General features: G+C 42.7%; 1 protein-coding gene across 1 annotated transcript in view; it reads left to right on the top strand.

Moving 5' to 3' along the window:
- The window catches only part of LOC126405058 (protein kinase C beta type), a 150,898-nt gene that overhangs the window by 77,312 nt on the left and 56,327 nt on the right, over window positions 1-17,259 (top strand). The window contains exons 4-7 of the mRNA XM_050068576.1: window positions 4-115; window positions 230-358; window positions 15,074-15,230; window positions 15,893-16,027. Of these exons, the coding sequence (XP_049924533.1) occupies window positions 4-115; window positions 230-358; window positions 15,074-15,230; window positions 15,893-16,027 (533 nt within the window). The remainder of the gene's footprint in view (window positions 1-3; window positions 116-229; window positions 359-15,073; window positions 15,231-15,892; window positions 16,028-17,259) is intronic.

Here is a 17,259-nt window from a genome sequence, read left to right as displayed (position 1 = left end):
CAGGACCCGAGGGCAAAGCATAAGTTTAAGATCCACACCTACTCCAGCCCGACCTTCTGCGACCACTGTGGCTCTCTGCTCTACGGCCTCTTACACCAGGGCATGAGATGTGACCGTATGTACTCTACAACACACACACACATCCACCTATTTTACTTATTAGGTCAGACACACTGTTAAATAACATTACAAATACATGTGCGTGTGTGTGTGTGTGTGTGTTTTCCAGACTGTATGATGAACATCCACAAGCGCTGTGTGGCCAATGTGCCGAGCCTGTGTGGGACAGACCATACTGAGAGGAGAGGTCGCCTCCAGATCACCGCTGAGGTCAAGACTAATGTACTCACTGTTACCAGTACGTATATCTCAGAAACACACACTCATACAGTCATCAGCTAGAAAGACATTTGCCCAGATATCACTGTACATTAATGTTGGAGAATACCAGTCTGCTGTCTCCCTCTCCTGGTAGACTCACAGAGGTGACGGATGGATCCCACAGATGTTATATATGAGATCAGACTCACAAAGCATTCAGTTATTCTGTGTCCATTGTTATTTTTTTCCCAGTAAACTGAGGCAGAGATAATTACAACCTCAATACTCTGTATCTCTATCAAGATGTCATTTAACACTGTGATTACAAATAAGTGTCAATACATAAATCAATACAGAATACTTCACAGAAGCCAACTTTGAGTGATAATTAACACAAATATCCTACTGAATAAGTTGTTTTGGGGCTGATCAAATTTTCCATGAAAATGATTTTATCATTCATGATTAATTTTTTGTAAGATGTACATAATCTAGTATGTGTGCATTAATCACCCCTCCTATCAGATGACCATGAACGCACACTTCATACAGCACCCTAGTGTTTCCCATACACTTATTTACTGAGTCCGATTTAATTGCATTCACTCTTCTTGCTCTCTCTGTTCATCATCAGACCACAAATCAGACAAGAATTTGTACAACCCCTTCACCTCTTTCCACACCACTGTGGACTGCTTTACTGGGAGGGGCGGGGCTCAGCAGCTGTAGCAGCTCGGATTTGGCCAGTGTGTCAGCAGCAACATAAAGTTTTCTGATCTGGAGGTCAGTCAGGGCTGTGTGATACCCTGGCATTGGGGTTTGCGCTAGCTGGATTTCAATTGCTGTGGCTGCTGGCAGGGGGGTTAGTCTCTGGAGTAGAGGCCCACTCTCCTCCTGGTGAGTAGAGCTTAGATTCTCTGCCCGAGTCCGAGCCCGGCCCGACCCGGCCCGCGGGCCCAAGCCGGGTCAGGCCGGGAGCCCCCCCTCCCTCTGACGGGCCCAGGCCGGGCCTGGTCAGATATGACGTTTTTTTTTAATTTTTTAAGGCTATGATTTGATAATGTTATAGGCTATGTATTGTAGCGAACCTGCAGTAAATGTTCTGTTGTAATGTCAATGTTCTGTGAGTTAATGGCATGTTTGGGATTGAATGAGGTGCGGGATGCGAGTGTGACGGGGATGAGGAGGGCTGTGTGAGTGCGCGTGCTGGTGTGTGTATGAGCGAGCTGGAGGAGAGAGCAGGAGTGCACAGATGGAGTTACAGCTAAGCTGTTGTTTGTTGGTTGTTTTGGCGTAGTTACGGCCAACAGTAACCTGTACTGTTCAGTAATAAACGGTAGTTTAATTGCAGAATAACTGCGTCATCTTTTCCACACGTCCTGGTGGACGCTACAGTATTATGAAAAATAAAATTAAACCACACTTTGTATGACACAGCCTAAAGTTACAACAAACTTAGGGCCGAATTCACAAAGAATGAACTGCGGCCGCTGATAGCACCTTGAATTGCACTTCACTTGCACCCGCAGTTTGCTCCGTCTTAACGTCCTATTCACAAAGGATATTGCGCTAATGATATACCAGCGCAAACACGCCCACAAAGTTTGGCAGCTGAGTGCAGTTTCCCCCTGATTTCCCCCTGATTGCAATTAGCCACACATGGCAAAGTATAAATGCTGGCTTTGCGCAAAGAACACCGTGGCAGAACAATGGCAGACTTTGTTTGGCAAAGTACTGAATACTATATACCCTCATGTAGTGATGTCTGCTGGTGAGTCAGTCTAACAGTGTCGGATGGGTTGAGGCTGTGGATTTGACCAACTTTGACCACTTTATCACTATTCCCTCTCACTTGTAGCTGTTTTTTCGTTATCTTTTGAATTTAATATGAATTATGGAACCGTTTTTGTTCACGTTTGTTTCCCCCGTTTCGTAAAATAAATTATTGAAAGTTGCTTTTGAAGTGCGTGACAGAAGTGCGTTTTGAGAACGACCGCAGACTGTCACCTGTTCAACGCATCAATATCTTCGGATGCCATTAAAGTAATAATGATTATAATAATAATGTCAAAATATTATTTACAGACTGATTTAACAGACGATCACTGCTGCCACGATCACTGGAAAGTCTGGGCGAGAGGCTTCCACAGAGGAGCGCCCAGTTTGCACCAGCTTTCTAAAGACGTTATTTACTTCACTCAAACTGCGTGTGGCTATTAGCGCTGGTGTTAGTGAATTAGACGTTGTTTATCAATGAGGCTCATTTGCATAGAAAGGGGCAATTTTTGCGCCAAATATATGCATATTACCTCATTTAAATACGTGCAAATAACACCGGAGCACCGAGACACAATCTGCTTGGCAGCGCAGTTAGTGGAGCATTTCACCCTCTGCGCGTGCTTTGTGAATTAGACGGTATCTGTTTGCTCCATTTTTACCGGTTTAGCGGCCGCAAAAGCCACGCAATCCTTTTGTGAATTCGGCCCTCAGTTACAATGTTGCAACATTGTGCGCGCACAGCCCTTCACCACCTGGATCCTAAAATAAACACCTGTTTTATTACATAATCATGCTTCCGTGTTGCGCCATTCATTAAGATCCTATGTTTCTGTCATTCAAATAACAAGACTTGTGGTTTAATACTCTTAATTATAACAGCCAACTTATTGAAAAATGTCGGGTTTAAATCGGGCTCGGGCCCATAATTACAGTTAATTGGACAGCCGGGCCGATCCCGGACATAACGTGCACGGGCTCGGGCCGGGTCGGGCTGGATTTTTTGGGCCCGATCTAAGCTCTACTGGTGAGGTGATCTGTAGCAGCAGGGAGTGGGGAGTGAGGTGCAGGACACACTGTGATTCAAGGCTCTAGCTAACGTTAGCTACAGAAATGTGAACTTGAAGCCTCTGCCATGAGTTACTAGCTCTGGTTAGCAAAACGCTAAACTATTAGCAGCATTTTCTGTCCATCTCTGAAACACCTCAGCAATATTGACTTGTGTTTTCTTTCATTTATTGTCAAACTCTCTTTTTGATATGTCCATCTTCTTTCTGGGGGTTGCTTTGCAGTGTAAGCAGTTGTTGCCAGTGCTGGAATAGCAACTCTTTGCCATTGAATCAGTTTTTCACTAAAGAACATGCGCATCTGCATTTGTAGAGCAGCCAATAGGAACGCCCTCTCTGTGAAATGACCTGCGATTGGCCAAAGCCTCCTGCCACAGGCTAGATTTTTCAAAAGCCAAGAGGAGGTGCAGCAGTCTCGTTTTCTCTTAGTTCACTTGAATTACAAAATGCTCAAAGGTTATTTTGGAATGATGCCAAAATAAAACTGCCTACCCCCGCTTTAGGATGACATCTTTCAGTGCAACACACTTTGTTGACCTCTACCAAGGAAATCTTACTGAGGCAATATAAGACTACTCCTGGCTTTCCCTGTTTTGTATTTCGCATCAGTTAATTAACCACATGACTGTAGAAATGACACAAATATGAAGCTAAGATATATTTTCCTGTAAATGAGGATTATTTCCATGGTTACTCAAGATTGACAGAGCTGTGTCTTCACTGTGTGTCCAACCAGCGAGATGCAAATACATTCACACATTCACCCACTGAGGCGTTCGTATTTTGCTGTCGGGGTGATGACTGAGAAGAGGCATCACTGAGCAAAATAAACAGCCAGAAGTCTCACTGTCACTAACATGCCAGCTACAGGATGACTGGCCTCACTTCCACTGTTACAAATGGGGAAGTTGTGTTTCAAAGCAGGATCACAACACAGGCTTTGCCTTCTTCTTAAATTCTTACGTCACTCTCTCTCAAAGTCCATGGGTTTCTTTTAGGCCAATGTTTCCCAGTAGTAGAGATACATTTTTACTTGTTCTCTCTCTTCTCCCCAGTGCGTACTTCCACCTCTCCAGGCTCTCCTCAACCTGCCCCCTAATCTCACTACAGATCACAGTGTCATCCGTGAACATTACAGTCCACAGACTCCTGCCTGATCTCGTCTGTCAACCTGTCCATCATCGCTGCAGCAAGATGGGGCTCAGAGCCGATCCTTGATTAGTTGTTCTAAGAGTATCGTATCAAATGTCATTGTACTTTATTCATATTCATACTGAAGGTAGTGATTTCCAGCAGCAGTCTGGTTTCGAGGGCTGTCTGGCTTATGTCACTCAAACATTCAACTAATCATCCCTTTTTTTTTCCATATAGAGTTTGAGAGTTTGAATAAAGTTCAGCGGGACAAGCCAAGTTACCCCTCCGAGCTAATGCTGGCTGTAAATGGTAACAGCAGATCAGAAGTGTGTGTTTTGCAGACACTAGATATCAAACAAAAGCCAGAAGGTAATGTTATCTCAGAGCCTGACTGGGCAAAGCCTGCCTCCCTCCGGGCAGCTGCCTTCATCTCACTCAGACTCACCCTGGGTCTGTACAGGAGAGCAGCGTGAAAGCAAGGAGAGCTCAGTCTGCAGCTACATTTGGGGACCGAATCGTCCCCAGAAGTTCATTGCACATCAACTGACAAAAAAACAGAGCAAAAGAAAAAAGAAAAACCAAGTGCTCGACTTGAGAAATCTGTCAACTAAGGGTTTCTGACTGATGATTAGAATCTTTGACTTCTAGGAGGCAGCCCGTCTGGTTTCAGACACCATAATCACATTGCTCAAATTAAGTGGAGAATAATGTTAAGGGTTTCCCAGAATGCATTTTAACAACCCCTTTTGTAGGACTTGTTGACTCGTTGCTCTCGGCCAATGGTTGTGGGCATCTGTGGGTTATTAATATAAATTGAGACTTAAAGTGATTTTAATGATGTGGTTACCTCTGCTAAGGACGTTTGGGTTGTTTGTCCGCAGAGTTACAGAAAAGCTATTTGCCTGATTATCGTGAAACTTGGTGGAAGGGTGTAGTGTGGGTGCGGGAAGAACTCATTAGATTCTGGAGTGGATCCAATTCACAGGGCAGATACACAAATGATTTTTCACCTTAATTAACACTGTTTGATAGGCCTTGGTGGAGATCTGTGCTCTCCGTGTGCCCTTATAGTTAGAATTGTTGCTGTTAGAATTGTTGCTCCTGCATCATGCTCTTGTTTATTGAGGATGTAGTGGGTGTATGTAAGTAGTCTGTTTCCCCTGTGATTTCTTCCTGTGTGGTGGTGATTAGTTCTTGGCTCAAAGCCTCCCGGTGAGATACTCAACATTTACTGTTGTTGCATCCTCAACTATGTTTTGCCGATCATCATCACACAGCAAACATATTCCAAGAAAGGTGCAGCATCACAGCAGTCCTCGTTTTTATGAGTGCCAAATTATAAGTATATTTTCCACTAGTGAAATTAAATGAGCTAAGTTAAATGTATGCTTGCCTCCTTCCTCATGAGCTTCCTGATCTTCCTAATGTTTTATTTAACTGATTAAAGGCAGAGAACAGTGCCACCACCTGCTTTCTAATTTACTTGTAGTGCCTTTTCTCACCTGCAGGTGGCAGCAGAGGTTTACATAAACTTCTGTACTCCCTGTCAATTCAATTTCATTTTTGATTCAATTTGATCCCATCTAGTCGTCATGTGAGATAGAACTAGTTTGTGATGCTAAATGAGTTAAATTCACATAAATACCTGAGCTGATTGTTTTACACTGTCTAACAAAAGCTTCAGACTGTGTTTTGAATGTGCATGCACAGTTCTCTCTCATACATGTTGTAGAAATGACCACATTTTACTGTGGCTGGATGGAGTACAGTCGCACTATTCATAAATCTGCTCCAACTTCAGCTGTGCCACCATTCATCCTCAAGTATGAGATGACTCACTGATAATAAATGTTTACCCAGGAAATGGATGAATGGACAACGCTTAAATTTGCCAAAATTTAGTCGACGTCTTTTTGCCCATGCTACTTAAGCACTGAAAAGTAATTAAATGTTGATTGCGGATCTGAGGAGGTAAAAACGATTTCCTCCTGTTCAAAGACAAAATGTATTTTCAGTTCTGCTGCGAAAGAAAGACATGATTGACTCCTCTGCGATTGCACAGCTTACATAATCAATACACAGGATCTGTTCATCATAGGAAAACATAAACAAAGCCTCACATTGAAACAGTTATTAACTTTCTGAATGTCCTGAGAGGAAACAATACATAAAGTGCATAGGATGTGCTCATTTCTGCATGTAAATACATTGTCACTTCATGGTCTTTCGCTGGGTTTCTCCCCGCTCTCCTTCTCTCTCTCCCTGGTTCCCACGCTCGTACACTGATCATTAGCTGGGATTTACTGTGCGAAATGATAAGAGAGCAGACTTATCACACAGAGACTGCTAGAACAGCAGTAAACGCTGAACCTCACAAGTGCTACAGAATGAAATAAAGCAGAGCTGAATGTTAGACTGTCAGAGAAAATGACATTTAATTTGATATAGTTCAGCTGTATCCGTCAATCACTGAGTGTATTAACGTTATTGTCCAGCCAGCAATGATTGTATCATCAGCACTTGCACATTTATATTTAAAGTAGAGATTTTTGTTTGAAAATGTCGTGTTACATTCCTGTTTTCAGCCAGCTGTGATTAAATCCTCCTCTCATTTCCTTGTAATAATTTACAGGCAATAAACAGGCAGCAGGAGGTGTAGTACTGAATTCCATCCACAGGGGTCAGTGTGGAGCCACCAGTAGTTTACTCCCTCATTGCAGTGAGGTGAAGAAAAAATAAAAACGCCACCACAGAGAATGAATTGTAGAACCACTAGGAACAGCTTAACGTAGCAGGAGCTGGTGGAAATGGCTGCCACAGTGAGAAATGCGTCTGTGCATGTGGACTAGTTGTGGATTTAATCAAAGCAGTTGACATGAGTGTAAAGTGACACTTTATTGATCATTTTTAAGTCCTCCCTCCCCTTTCACTGGGAGATCAGAGCTCTGGGTCAGGCAGAACGGGGTCCATGGAGATGGAGGATCAGTGTCTAGCTCAAGGACGCTCCAGCAGTGAAAACGCACTGAAAGGTGCCCCCTTATTTTGGTACAGCACATTCTGCCTAATGGCTTTATCGTCACAGATGAGGGTGAGATGTGATAATAGTTTGAACATGGAGATGATGGCGCACATTTTCAGACATTCTCTCCTGGAAGACATTCATGTTTCAGTCAGATGCTCACACGAGAAAGAAGTTCAAACCTGTGTGCGTTTTCCACCTCCACAAAGTTGGCCAGTGGCCGTGTGAAGACGTGAATGTTGGATTTTTGCTTTCGGAAAGTTAAGTCTCCCTCCCACCAAGTCCAAAGTGGGAAAGGTGTTTGACCATCTGGCAAGTACTTCTGTCAGAGTATCCTGGAGCCTTCATACACTAATGATGACTCTGGCTGTCTGTGCGTTGGCTCAAAAGCAAAAGCACCCTGGGAATATGAGAAATAGCACTTTTATTAACTTTATGCACAGTATAAAGTCCATAAGTGAAACATTTGCCACATTTTGTCTTGATATTCTCTGGATGGCCCCATCGGGAGTATGAACACTTAACCCTGACATTCATGCCAACACCACAGACACCTTTATACTATACTAAGCTTTTTTTGTTTGAAGGACACTGCACTCACACCAGAGCTTGCTAAGGGGACTTTTATTCAAAGTGAGCTGAACATCTTAGAGCAGTGGACTCATTCATTTTTATTCAAATCTAATGTCAGGCTCAGAGAAGACTGCTTAACCAATTATACGTGATGAAGCTTTTGATTCTAACAGGGGTTGGATTTTTGACTTTTCAATGCTCAAATTAAATAACCCAATGATTCAGGATGAGCTACTAGCCTGAGACTGCTGCACCACCATACAGCATGGTAGCACCAGCCTAGCTGAGGCAGGATTTCACACTGCTCCTTCAACCTGCAGAGATTATTGAGACTCTTGTTTATCCAAAATGGCTCCTTTTTCAGGCTTTAGAAATTCTAGCCTGTGATGGGAGACGTTGGCCAATCACAGGTTATTTTAGAGAGAGGATGTTCCTGTTGGCTGTTCTACAAATGCAGATGTGTGTGCACGTCCCTTAAGCCTGATTTAATGGCAGAGAATTGTGCAAAGAAAGTTGCTATTATCAGCATTGGTAACACCTGCCTACAAAGCAACCCAAAAGGGAAGGCGGACTAATTAAAAAGAGAGTCTAAAAGAGAGTCTGACAACAAATTAAATAAAACACTTCCATATCAGCAAAACGTGTCAGAAATGGAGAGAAAATGTTGCTAATAGCTTAGCCTTCTCTTAACCGAAGCTAAAGGCTCACAGCTGCAGCCTTAAATTCACGTTCATGTAGCTAACATTAGCAAGGGCCTGGAATCAAAGTGTGTCCTCCGCCTCACCCCCTGACACTACAGACCATCACCCCAAAAGAAGAATGGGCGGTAGCCCCAGACATGGACCCCCAGTCAGCAGCCACAGCAACCCAAATACATCAAGCACAAACCCCAGCAAGCCCAGACTTGCTGCCAGATCAGCAAACTTTCTGTTGCTGCCATTACATAGTCTAGGCCTTGTGCTGCCACTGGCCACCAGCATGCTGTGACACCTGGCGCTGGGGGATTTGCGCAGGTTGAATTCAAGCTGCCACAACTGTCAACAGAAGGTCTGTTTTTGAGCTGTTGCCCGCTCCACTTCTGGGGAAGCAATCCATAGTGGCGGGGAGTGAGTCGGAGAGACCATGGGGTGGCTAGCTAGCTAATTCTTTTGGTTGCTAGCATTTTTGGTCTGATAAATAGAGAGAGAATGGGTTGCATGCATCTGTCCAGTGAAGTATGATTAAATAAATCATTGTATGGAAAACACTTGGTTACTATGTCAAGTGTGTGCATACGCCTGTGGTCGTCTGGTGGGAGGGGCTAAGGGCAGATAGGGTGGAGCTAGAGGAAAAGGGTCACTAATTCAAATTTTTTGCTTTTTCCAAAATTCTGCGTACCCTAAGCTGTAAAGACTACTGAATAGGTCATGTTGTAGAAATGAACACAAAATGTTGCACGTGCCAAACATCAGTGCCTTGAATAAGTTAGCATGTTTACTTCATTGGGTTGGGATCACACCCAGCTAGGGTTGTGATAAACATCAATCAGCACTTCATTTTCTTAGGTGTGAACCACAGGGGGGGGAGTTGATCCATTTCAGACTCAGGTTAGTCACCTTGGCAACTAAACAGAGTCAAAACAAATACAATTCCAGTCCCTGAAGTAACAGCTCTGATAGAGTGTGCATCTAAATTAGCCTCACTGGTGCTGGCACCAGTTAGCAACACATGCAGGAATACAGTCGCTAAAATGAACATCGAGTCAACATCTTTTTATTTAGACCCATTAAACTCATTTGGGGGTTGTTTGCTTTAGTTAATATGAATGTTGACTTGACACAGAGAAATCGAGGCTTTCAGTTTCAACATCCTGAAGAGGAAATTATCTGGAAAAGCTTCATTAATTCTGCAGCACATATAAAAGCGTGTAGCAGCTGGACAGAACATAAGAATCCTACTAAGACTCTGATGAGGCTGTTTCACATGGGAAAAGGTGCACCGGCAACACCCACGCTGCTGTGCACATATACAGTATTCTGCTGTTACTGCACTCTTATCTCCGCTCGCCCTCCCTGTAGACTTAAATACATGCGTTATCTCTTTCTCTCTCTCTCACACACACACCTACACACACATAATTCTATACTCAGACCCGCACATGCTCTTCGCAATTAGCACAAACTGTATGCAAGCAAGACTTAAACATATGCAAACACGGTCACATGCACATTACACACCTGTGCGTTCACAAGCCAATCCACTCACCCACTCACACATAAACACAAAAACACGCACACGCCCTCCTCTACTGACTGTAGGTGTCCTATGAGACCATTTGGCATGCTACCCCTCTTTATAGCTCACCTCAACCAGCATTTGATGGTCACTTTAACAGGCATCATCTAATATTTATTGACCTGCTCCACTGAGGGTTTAATGCTGGCCGTTGGGTCTGTGCTGTGGTTAACCTCTCGGAGCTTAGCGTAGCATACAGCGCTTCAACGGCACGAAAGCCTCATTTCTCTCACTTCTTGAGGTTTTCTCACGCTGCGAGCTCGCCAGGAAGCTCTCCCCTCAGTCATGGTTTGAAAGGACGCGGCATGTTCCCCGCAGCCCTGAGAGCTTTGCATCTCAATTGTTGGTTGTAAAAAAAGGCAGTTTTGACTTTTATTGCAAAAGTTTGTTTTGCAGTAGCCGCTGAGGAGAAACTTTCTGACCCATGTTTCAGCATCATGTCAGGCGGGGGCAGCCTGGAAAGTCTCACTTTCAAGTGAACTCAGGTGCACTTAATTTGTGGTGACAATACAAGACTGACCTACTTCTGGATTATGTGACACTTGTCATTTTCAATTTTTCTATGATGGCAGCCATTCCCCCATCATTTTACTGTACATGGTGTCTTCTTCCTTCTCCTCTATTTCAAACTGCCCCTCTTTGTCATCTCTGAAATAAAGTTCACCTGCAGTCTCATCTACTGTAATACTTAAATCCAATCTCAGAACCCATCAGCTGTCTTTCTGACCATGAAAAGCTTCAACTGGTCAACGGCTAGTATTTTGGGGGTTCTGGTGTAATCAGCGAATATCCAGTTCAAGACTTCCTCTTCTGTGTCGATCATTGCGTACAGTTCGGTTAGCAATTTGAGACAAGCCCCGACAACATTTTTGCTAATCTTTAAAAACAGATATCTGTGTGTGAATGCAGATAAATTAGTATAAAGCTAATAAAAATGGGTTCCGAGATTGCACTTTGGCCAATGCTTTGTGCCTCTTTTGCTCTCGTCAATCCTACTTGGACCATAAATGGACTATAAATGGAAACCAGAATGCCTCCAGTACCAAAATATTGTCCCAGCACCTACAGATTCTGCACACACTTATGCAGATATCCATTTATAGAGATTAATTTTAATCTGTTCCTTGATTTGCTTTTTGCCCGTTAGACTATGTTAGAAGATGCATTTAAGTGCAGTAAAGTGTAGCACCTACCCAAACTCAAAATTAACAAATTATTTTCAACAAAAAAGAGAAAAAAAAACAGACTTGATTTGAAACTGACTCAAAATAAGTTGAAGTAGAATGATTATGCTGCGTTCACATGTGCTCCTCAGATGGTTCCACTTCCCAAGTTGTCATCCTTCCAACTTTTGTGTGTTAATAAGCTTTCAAGTCATGGACGCCACAAAAAAGAGATGTTGCATTTTATCGTTCAGAGTGTTAAAACAACACTTTGATAGCTGTTTCTGCACCAGTACGTTTCCTAAAACCACTAAACTATCGCTTCACCTAATATGTTATCGGGGTCAAATCTAATTAATAACTTTGCTAGCTAATCTAGGTCACTCTACATGGACGGAAACTAATGGTTACAACCTAATACCATATTACAAATTACATGTGAGCAAGAAATTGATATGCAATACGTGAATTGATAAAAAGTTCCTAACAAAGAAACAAACATTTACTTTTTTACCATGTTTCCTGGTAATATGACATCAAAGTCAGCAAGTTGTGTGCTTTTATAGTTGTTGTTCCGACTTTAGGGGCCATTCACGTGAATTTGCCAGTGGGAAACTCATTTCTCCAATTATTCTGACACCACACGAATGCAACATTAGACTAAATTCAAAATGGTGTCAGCCATAGAGACCCAAATAGAAAGAGAACAAACTAACACTGGCAGAAGAGCAGGTTCAGAGCTGATACAGACTCTGCTCAGGTGTTAGATACACTGACCTTGGCACGACCCGATTATACGGAAAAAAGGTGCGGACACAGCCCAACTCCTGCTCTGGATCTGAGTGGCATGTCAGTCCACGTGGCTGCATGTTTTTAAGTCTTTGTAACAAAGTAGTCTGAACCCTGAAGTGTTTTGTTTTAAGGAAGGTAAACTAAGAGTGTGACCACACTGTTAGTGTAACTGACCCGGTAAATTGAGATACCAAGACACATAGTTTTAGGTTTCTACGTGCAGATGGATCTTTGGGCACTCGGCAGGGTAAGATCAGATTTTAAGTGTTCTTAAAAGGTCATAAATAAGTAATGTCACCTCTTTGGCAGGGAGAGGCCTGAGCTGGCGTGTGAAACTGAGAGTCCCCAACTTGAAACAGGGAGTCGGTCTTTTCTATGAACAGCACTGGCTCCTGAATCTGGAGTATTCAAGAAAGAAAAATTGGAAACTAAAATGTATTTATACATAACGTGACTATTTGACTCGACACAGTCGACATGGAAACATTACACATCCTACCTCAGCTCATCATGGCTTCCTCTGCCGTTCTTTGTCATTTTTCCACAGATTACAATTATTGAGCTGCCTCAGCTAAGTTCTTTGTGCTGTGTGTGTGTGTTTATATAGGGGGTGGTAAAGGTTCTTGTGTGTGTGTGCATGTGTGCGCATGTGTGTGTGTGTGTGTGTGTGTTCTTGAGTGCTTCCCTAGCGAGCTGCCTAAGACACAGCCGCGCCAGCCTGGCTTCTGGTAATTGGATGTGACCTCACAACTTGACCAGCAACAATAATTGTGCACACAGACACACACACAAATTCACACACACTCCAATCGCAGGGGATGTTACGCCACCGGAATACAATTACAGCCCAATAACAGACGGCCACAAAAGGAGGATTAGTGTAGGAACTGGCAACCTTCATCTGTCTACATGGTCATTACAGACAGATCTGGCGACCTTAAGGCTTTAACCCCCAGCACAGCTCTGGGGTTCTGCTCTGTGTATGTGTGTGTTTTCTGTTGCCTCAGATTTACCATGCTTAATTTAATTAGTTGGTTTCAGGAGAGAGTTTTGTTGTTAAAAAGATTATTGACAGGAAACACTCCACAAATTCACACACATACTCACTTGAAGACTTGAAATGAACACCTGTCAACCTGCTAAATATGGGTTAAAATTAATTATGATAAGTAACGCGTGGGCTCTGAATAAAATTATAGACCCCCATTTTAAGGCACAACTGCTCCATGTCATGAGCACCAGAGAAATAAGGGTGTGTTTGAACCCTCCTGCTGTTTCCACTCATGCAGGCTACCCACAGCATGGTATGTGCAAAAGAGCGAGTGGCGATTAATCATCATTTTACTCCACTTATAGCTTTTAAAGGGATACTTCTCTACAAAATCCGAAATACACATTTTTCCTCTTTCCTATAGTGCAGTTTAACAGTTTAAATTGTTTTGTGGTGAGTTGCAGAGTGTCGGAGATATCGGCTGTAGAGATGTCTGCCTTCTCTTGAATATAATGGAACTAGATGGCACTCAGCTTGTGGTGCTCAGAGTGGCAAACAATACATTTTAAAATCTCAACAGCAATGTCTCTTTCCAGAAATCATGACCCAGTTATTTAAGATAATCCACAGACCTTGTTGTGAGCAGTTTCATGTAGGAACTTTTTCCCTCTACCAAACTACACCAGCCAACCGGCCGACAGCTAATTTGTTGTTATAGAATATTTGATTTATAGAATAGTTGATTTACAGTCATAGAATAAGCCTATATGTTGTTATAGATGCTATTAACTGTTCTATAAATAAAGAAAAGTTATACATGATGGAGATGGCCATATATAGCAAATGGCACTGTTTTTAATTAAATGAGAGTTCTTCTTTGAACACAGGCATATTTTCAAGTGTGGGCCCCCACACCTCAAGGGCCTCAGTGCAACCACACTGCCTGCACTGTCTATATTTACGCCCCTGGTTCCGACATGAAACAGCTCACAACAGTGTCTGTGGAGTATCATAAGTCAGCAGGTCATGATTTCTAGAAAGAGACATTGCTGTTGAGTTTTTCAAATGTATTGTTTTGGCACTTTGAGCACCACAAGCTGAGTGCCATCTAGTTCCATTATAATGGACAGAAGGCAGACATCTCTACAGCCAGTATCTCCAACGCTCTGCAATTCTCACACCAAAATAATCTAGACTGATTAATAGCACTACAGGTACGAGGAAATATATGTATTTTTGATTTTGGGGTGAACTGTCCCAGTATTGGTGTCCACAAGGTTCAGAGTAGGGCATTTGGAGTTGCAGCACTTTGGATATGAAGCAAACGGCAGATTGTTTTCCCTTGAAGATTTAAGAAAATAAAACTGAAAGGGTTATAATCTCCACAAGAAAAAAATACTTAAAATGTGTTACACAATTGTCGTCTTTAGTCTGTTTTACTTAAGGTTGCATTAATTACATGTGTGTACTTTACTCTCTGTTTCTCTTTTGTTTTTCTGTTCGTCTCAGTTTACCAATAACATGTTATAGATTTAATATTGTGACTTTTATTTTATCAATGGGCATTTTTAATGAGTAACTCATAGAGGTGGGATTCACCAGAGGCCCCATGATATGATATTATTCCCAAAGGAAAACTTTTTCAACATCAACAGTTTTATCGAATAAAATGAAGAAGTCACTCTGTCCATATCACTTCAGTCATTTTTATTGCAGCAAAATGTATCTAGTGAACTGAAAAAGCAACTGATTATTTTATTCTAGTAGGCTACCAAGAGTTTAATTTGTATTTGTGATATTCATAATTCATATGTTAAAAAATGTATACTTGGTGTCTGTGTAACAGTACCTTATGTGAAGTGAAACTGAGACTCTCTGAGATCTCTTTTTCACGTTATCCAAATTTCCTCTCTCACCTTCTCACTCTTTCTTTCTTGTTTTCTCCGTCCCTCCCTCCCCCCAGTCAAAGAGGGCAGGAATCTGGTTCCCATGGACCCCAACGGTCTGTCAGACCCCTACGTGAAGCTTAAACTGATCCCAGATCCACGCAGCGAGAGCAAACAGAAGACCAAGACCATAAAGTGCTGCCTCAACCCCACTTGGAATGAGACCTTTAAATTGTAAGGCTTCAGTACACTATGTTTGGTTTCTCTTTTATTATGTTTATCTCTCTGTCTGTCTCTCCCTCTTTATTTTTTCTCTGGTTCTTCTCTTCCATCTCTCTCACTCAGTGTTTTAAGAGCGTTACATCGTGCTCGTCTTTCCAAGCATGTAACCGCTGGCACTCAGATAAAAACATCTGGCTCCTTATATTCATAAAAGCTATGTTTTGGGGTTGTTTCGAGCAGTTGGCTCCAATTATATTCTTAATAAGCTCCATCACAGTTTGCATGGAAGGAAAGTGAGATGTGTATTTTCAGACAGCTGGGTGCACATGTTCAGTTTGAGAGGATTTTTGCACCTATCCAAAAAATGAAAATAAGAGATGGTAGAAAAGTTTTTATGAACTGCTCCAAACATGTGTGGTGTGAACGCAGCCTAAATGTAGCACACAGGCTAGACACACAGACAGCTACTGCTTCTTGTGTTTGGAAAATGAGGTGCATCTGATTACTGGAGGAATTATACCAGGCACGCTTCAGAGGCCACAAATTGTCACGGCAGGAAAGATAAATCCGAGACTGCTCTCATGTGGCTTTAAAGTTCACTTGAAATATTAAACACCTACATGTATCACTGTGGGCCGTCATCCAACTGTTGATTGTCCTTGTTTCTCTCTCAGCCACCTGAAGGAGTACGATAAGGACCGCCGTCTGTCGGTGGAGGTGTGGGACTGGGACCTGACCAGCCGCAACGACTTCATGGGATCACTGTCCTTCGGCATCTCGGAGCTCCAGAAAAACGGAGTGGATGGATGGTGAGATGAAAGGAGGGATGGATGGATGATTAGGAAAGGGGTGGGGTGGAGAGATGTGAGGCGGAGGAACAGCTCAGGTAGAGGAGGAGGGAGAGTGAAGGTGACCTTGTTCATTACTGCACTGTTGGAGAAATACTTTAGTTGGAGCTTCTCTTTTTATTCTGGTGATACTCGGTGCCAAAGCATCTCTACCCTGTCTCTTTATCTCAGCTTCTTTATCTCTCCGGCTCCCTCCCTCTCTCTCTGTAGCTCAGTCTCTCTATCTCTCTATCTTCCCTTCTTTTTGCTGACGCTGCCCTGTCAGGGTTTTTAATGAGATGCCAACGTTTGAGGTAGACTGGTGGAGGTGGAGAGATGCCATTAAAAACCTAATATTCAGAGCAAAGAGAACCCGTGCAAGTGTGTGTTTTCCACTACTCCATCTGTGTGCAGCTCCAGAGTCTCACACCTGTGCTGGCACGGGCAGCTAGAATGAGACTGACATGAACAGCTGAAGCTAAATGCCTGTATGTTTCTATGTTATTGCCCTCTATGGAAGATAATTGGCATTAGGTTTAAAAGAGTTAAGCTTGTGACATAATCTTACTTTGATGCTGATGTGATTTTAATTGTAAATTGTGTCAGATAAGCTGAAATAATTAGCACAGACTGAGTAACTCCATCACTGTCTAAACACAATATGGTCATTCATCTTAACAGCCAGCAGCAGATTTAATTGTTAGCTGAAACCTGTCTGATAACACGACTGCAACCTGTTGGCAGTGTTTGATCGCCTTTATTCCTTTAGGTGTTTCCACTGTGCAAGGGCTCTGAACCAGTCATCATTAAAGTGCCTGTAATCAATGTTATTTCATTAACAATTTGATCACATGGCTACTTACTACTCTTGGCAGTATGTGCTCACTGGCCACTTTATTAGGTACACCTTGCTAGTACTGGGTTGGACCCTATTCTGCCTTCAGAGCTGCCTTAATTCTTGGTGTCACAGATTCAACAAGGTGCTGGAAACATTCCTCAGAGATTTGGGTCCATATTGACATGATGACATCACACAGTTGCTGCAGATTTCCACCACATCCCAAAGGTGCTCTATTGGACTGAGATCTGGTGACTGTGGAGGCCATTGGAGTACAGTGAACTCATTGTCATGTTTGAGATGATGTGAGCTTTGTGACATGGTGCGTTATCCTGCTGGAAGTAGCCATCAGAAGATGGGTACACTGTGGTCATAA

The sequence above is a fragment of the Epinephelus moara genome, chromosome 18 (assembly GCF_006386435.1).
Source record: "Epinephelus moara isolate mb chromosome 18, YSFRI_EMoa_1.0, whole genome shotgun sequence".
In the NCBI taxonomy this organism is placed as follows: Eukaryota; Metazoa; Chordata; class Actinopteri; order Perciformes; family Serranidae; genus Epinephelus; species Epinephelus moara.
Note: the sequence above shows the minus strand (reverse complement) of the source record. Positions and strands in the feature narration are given on the sequence as shown.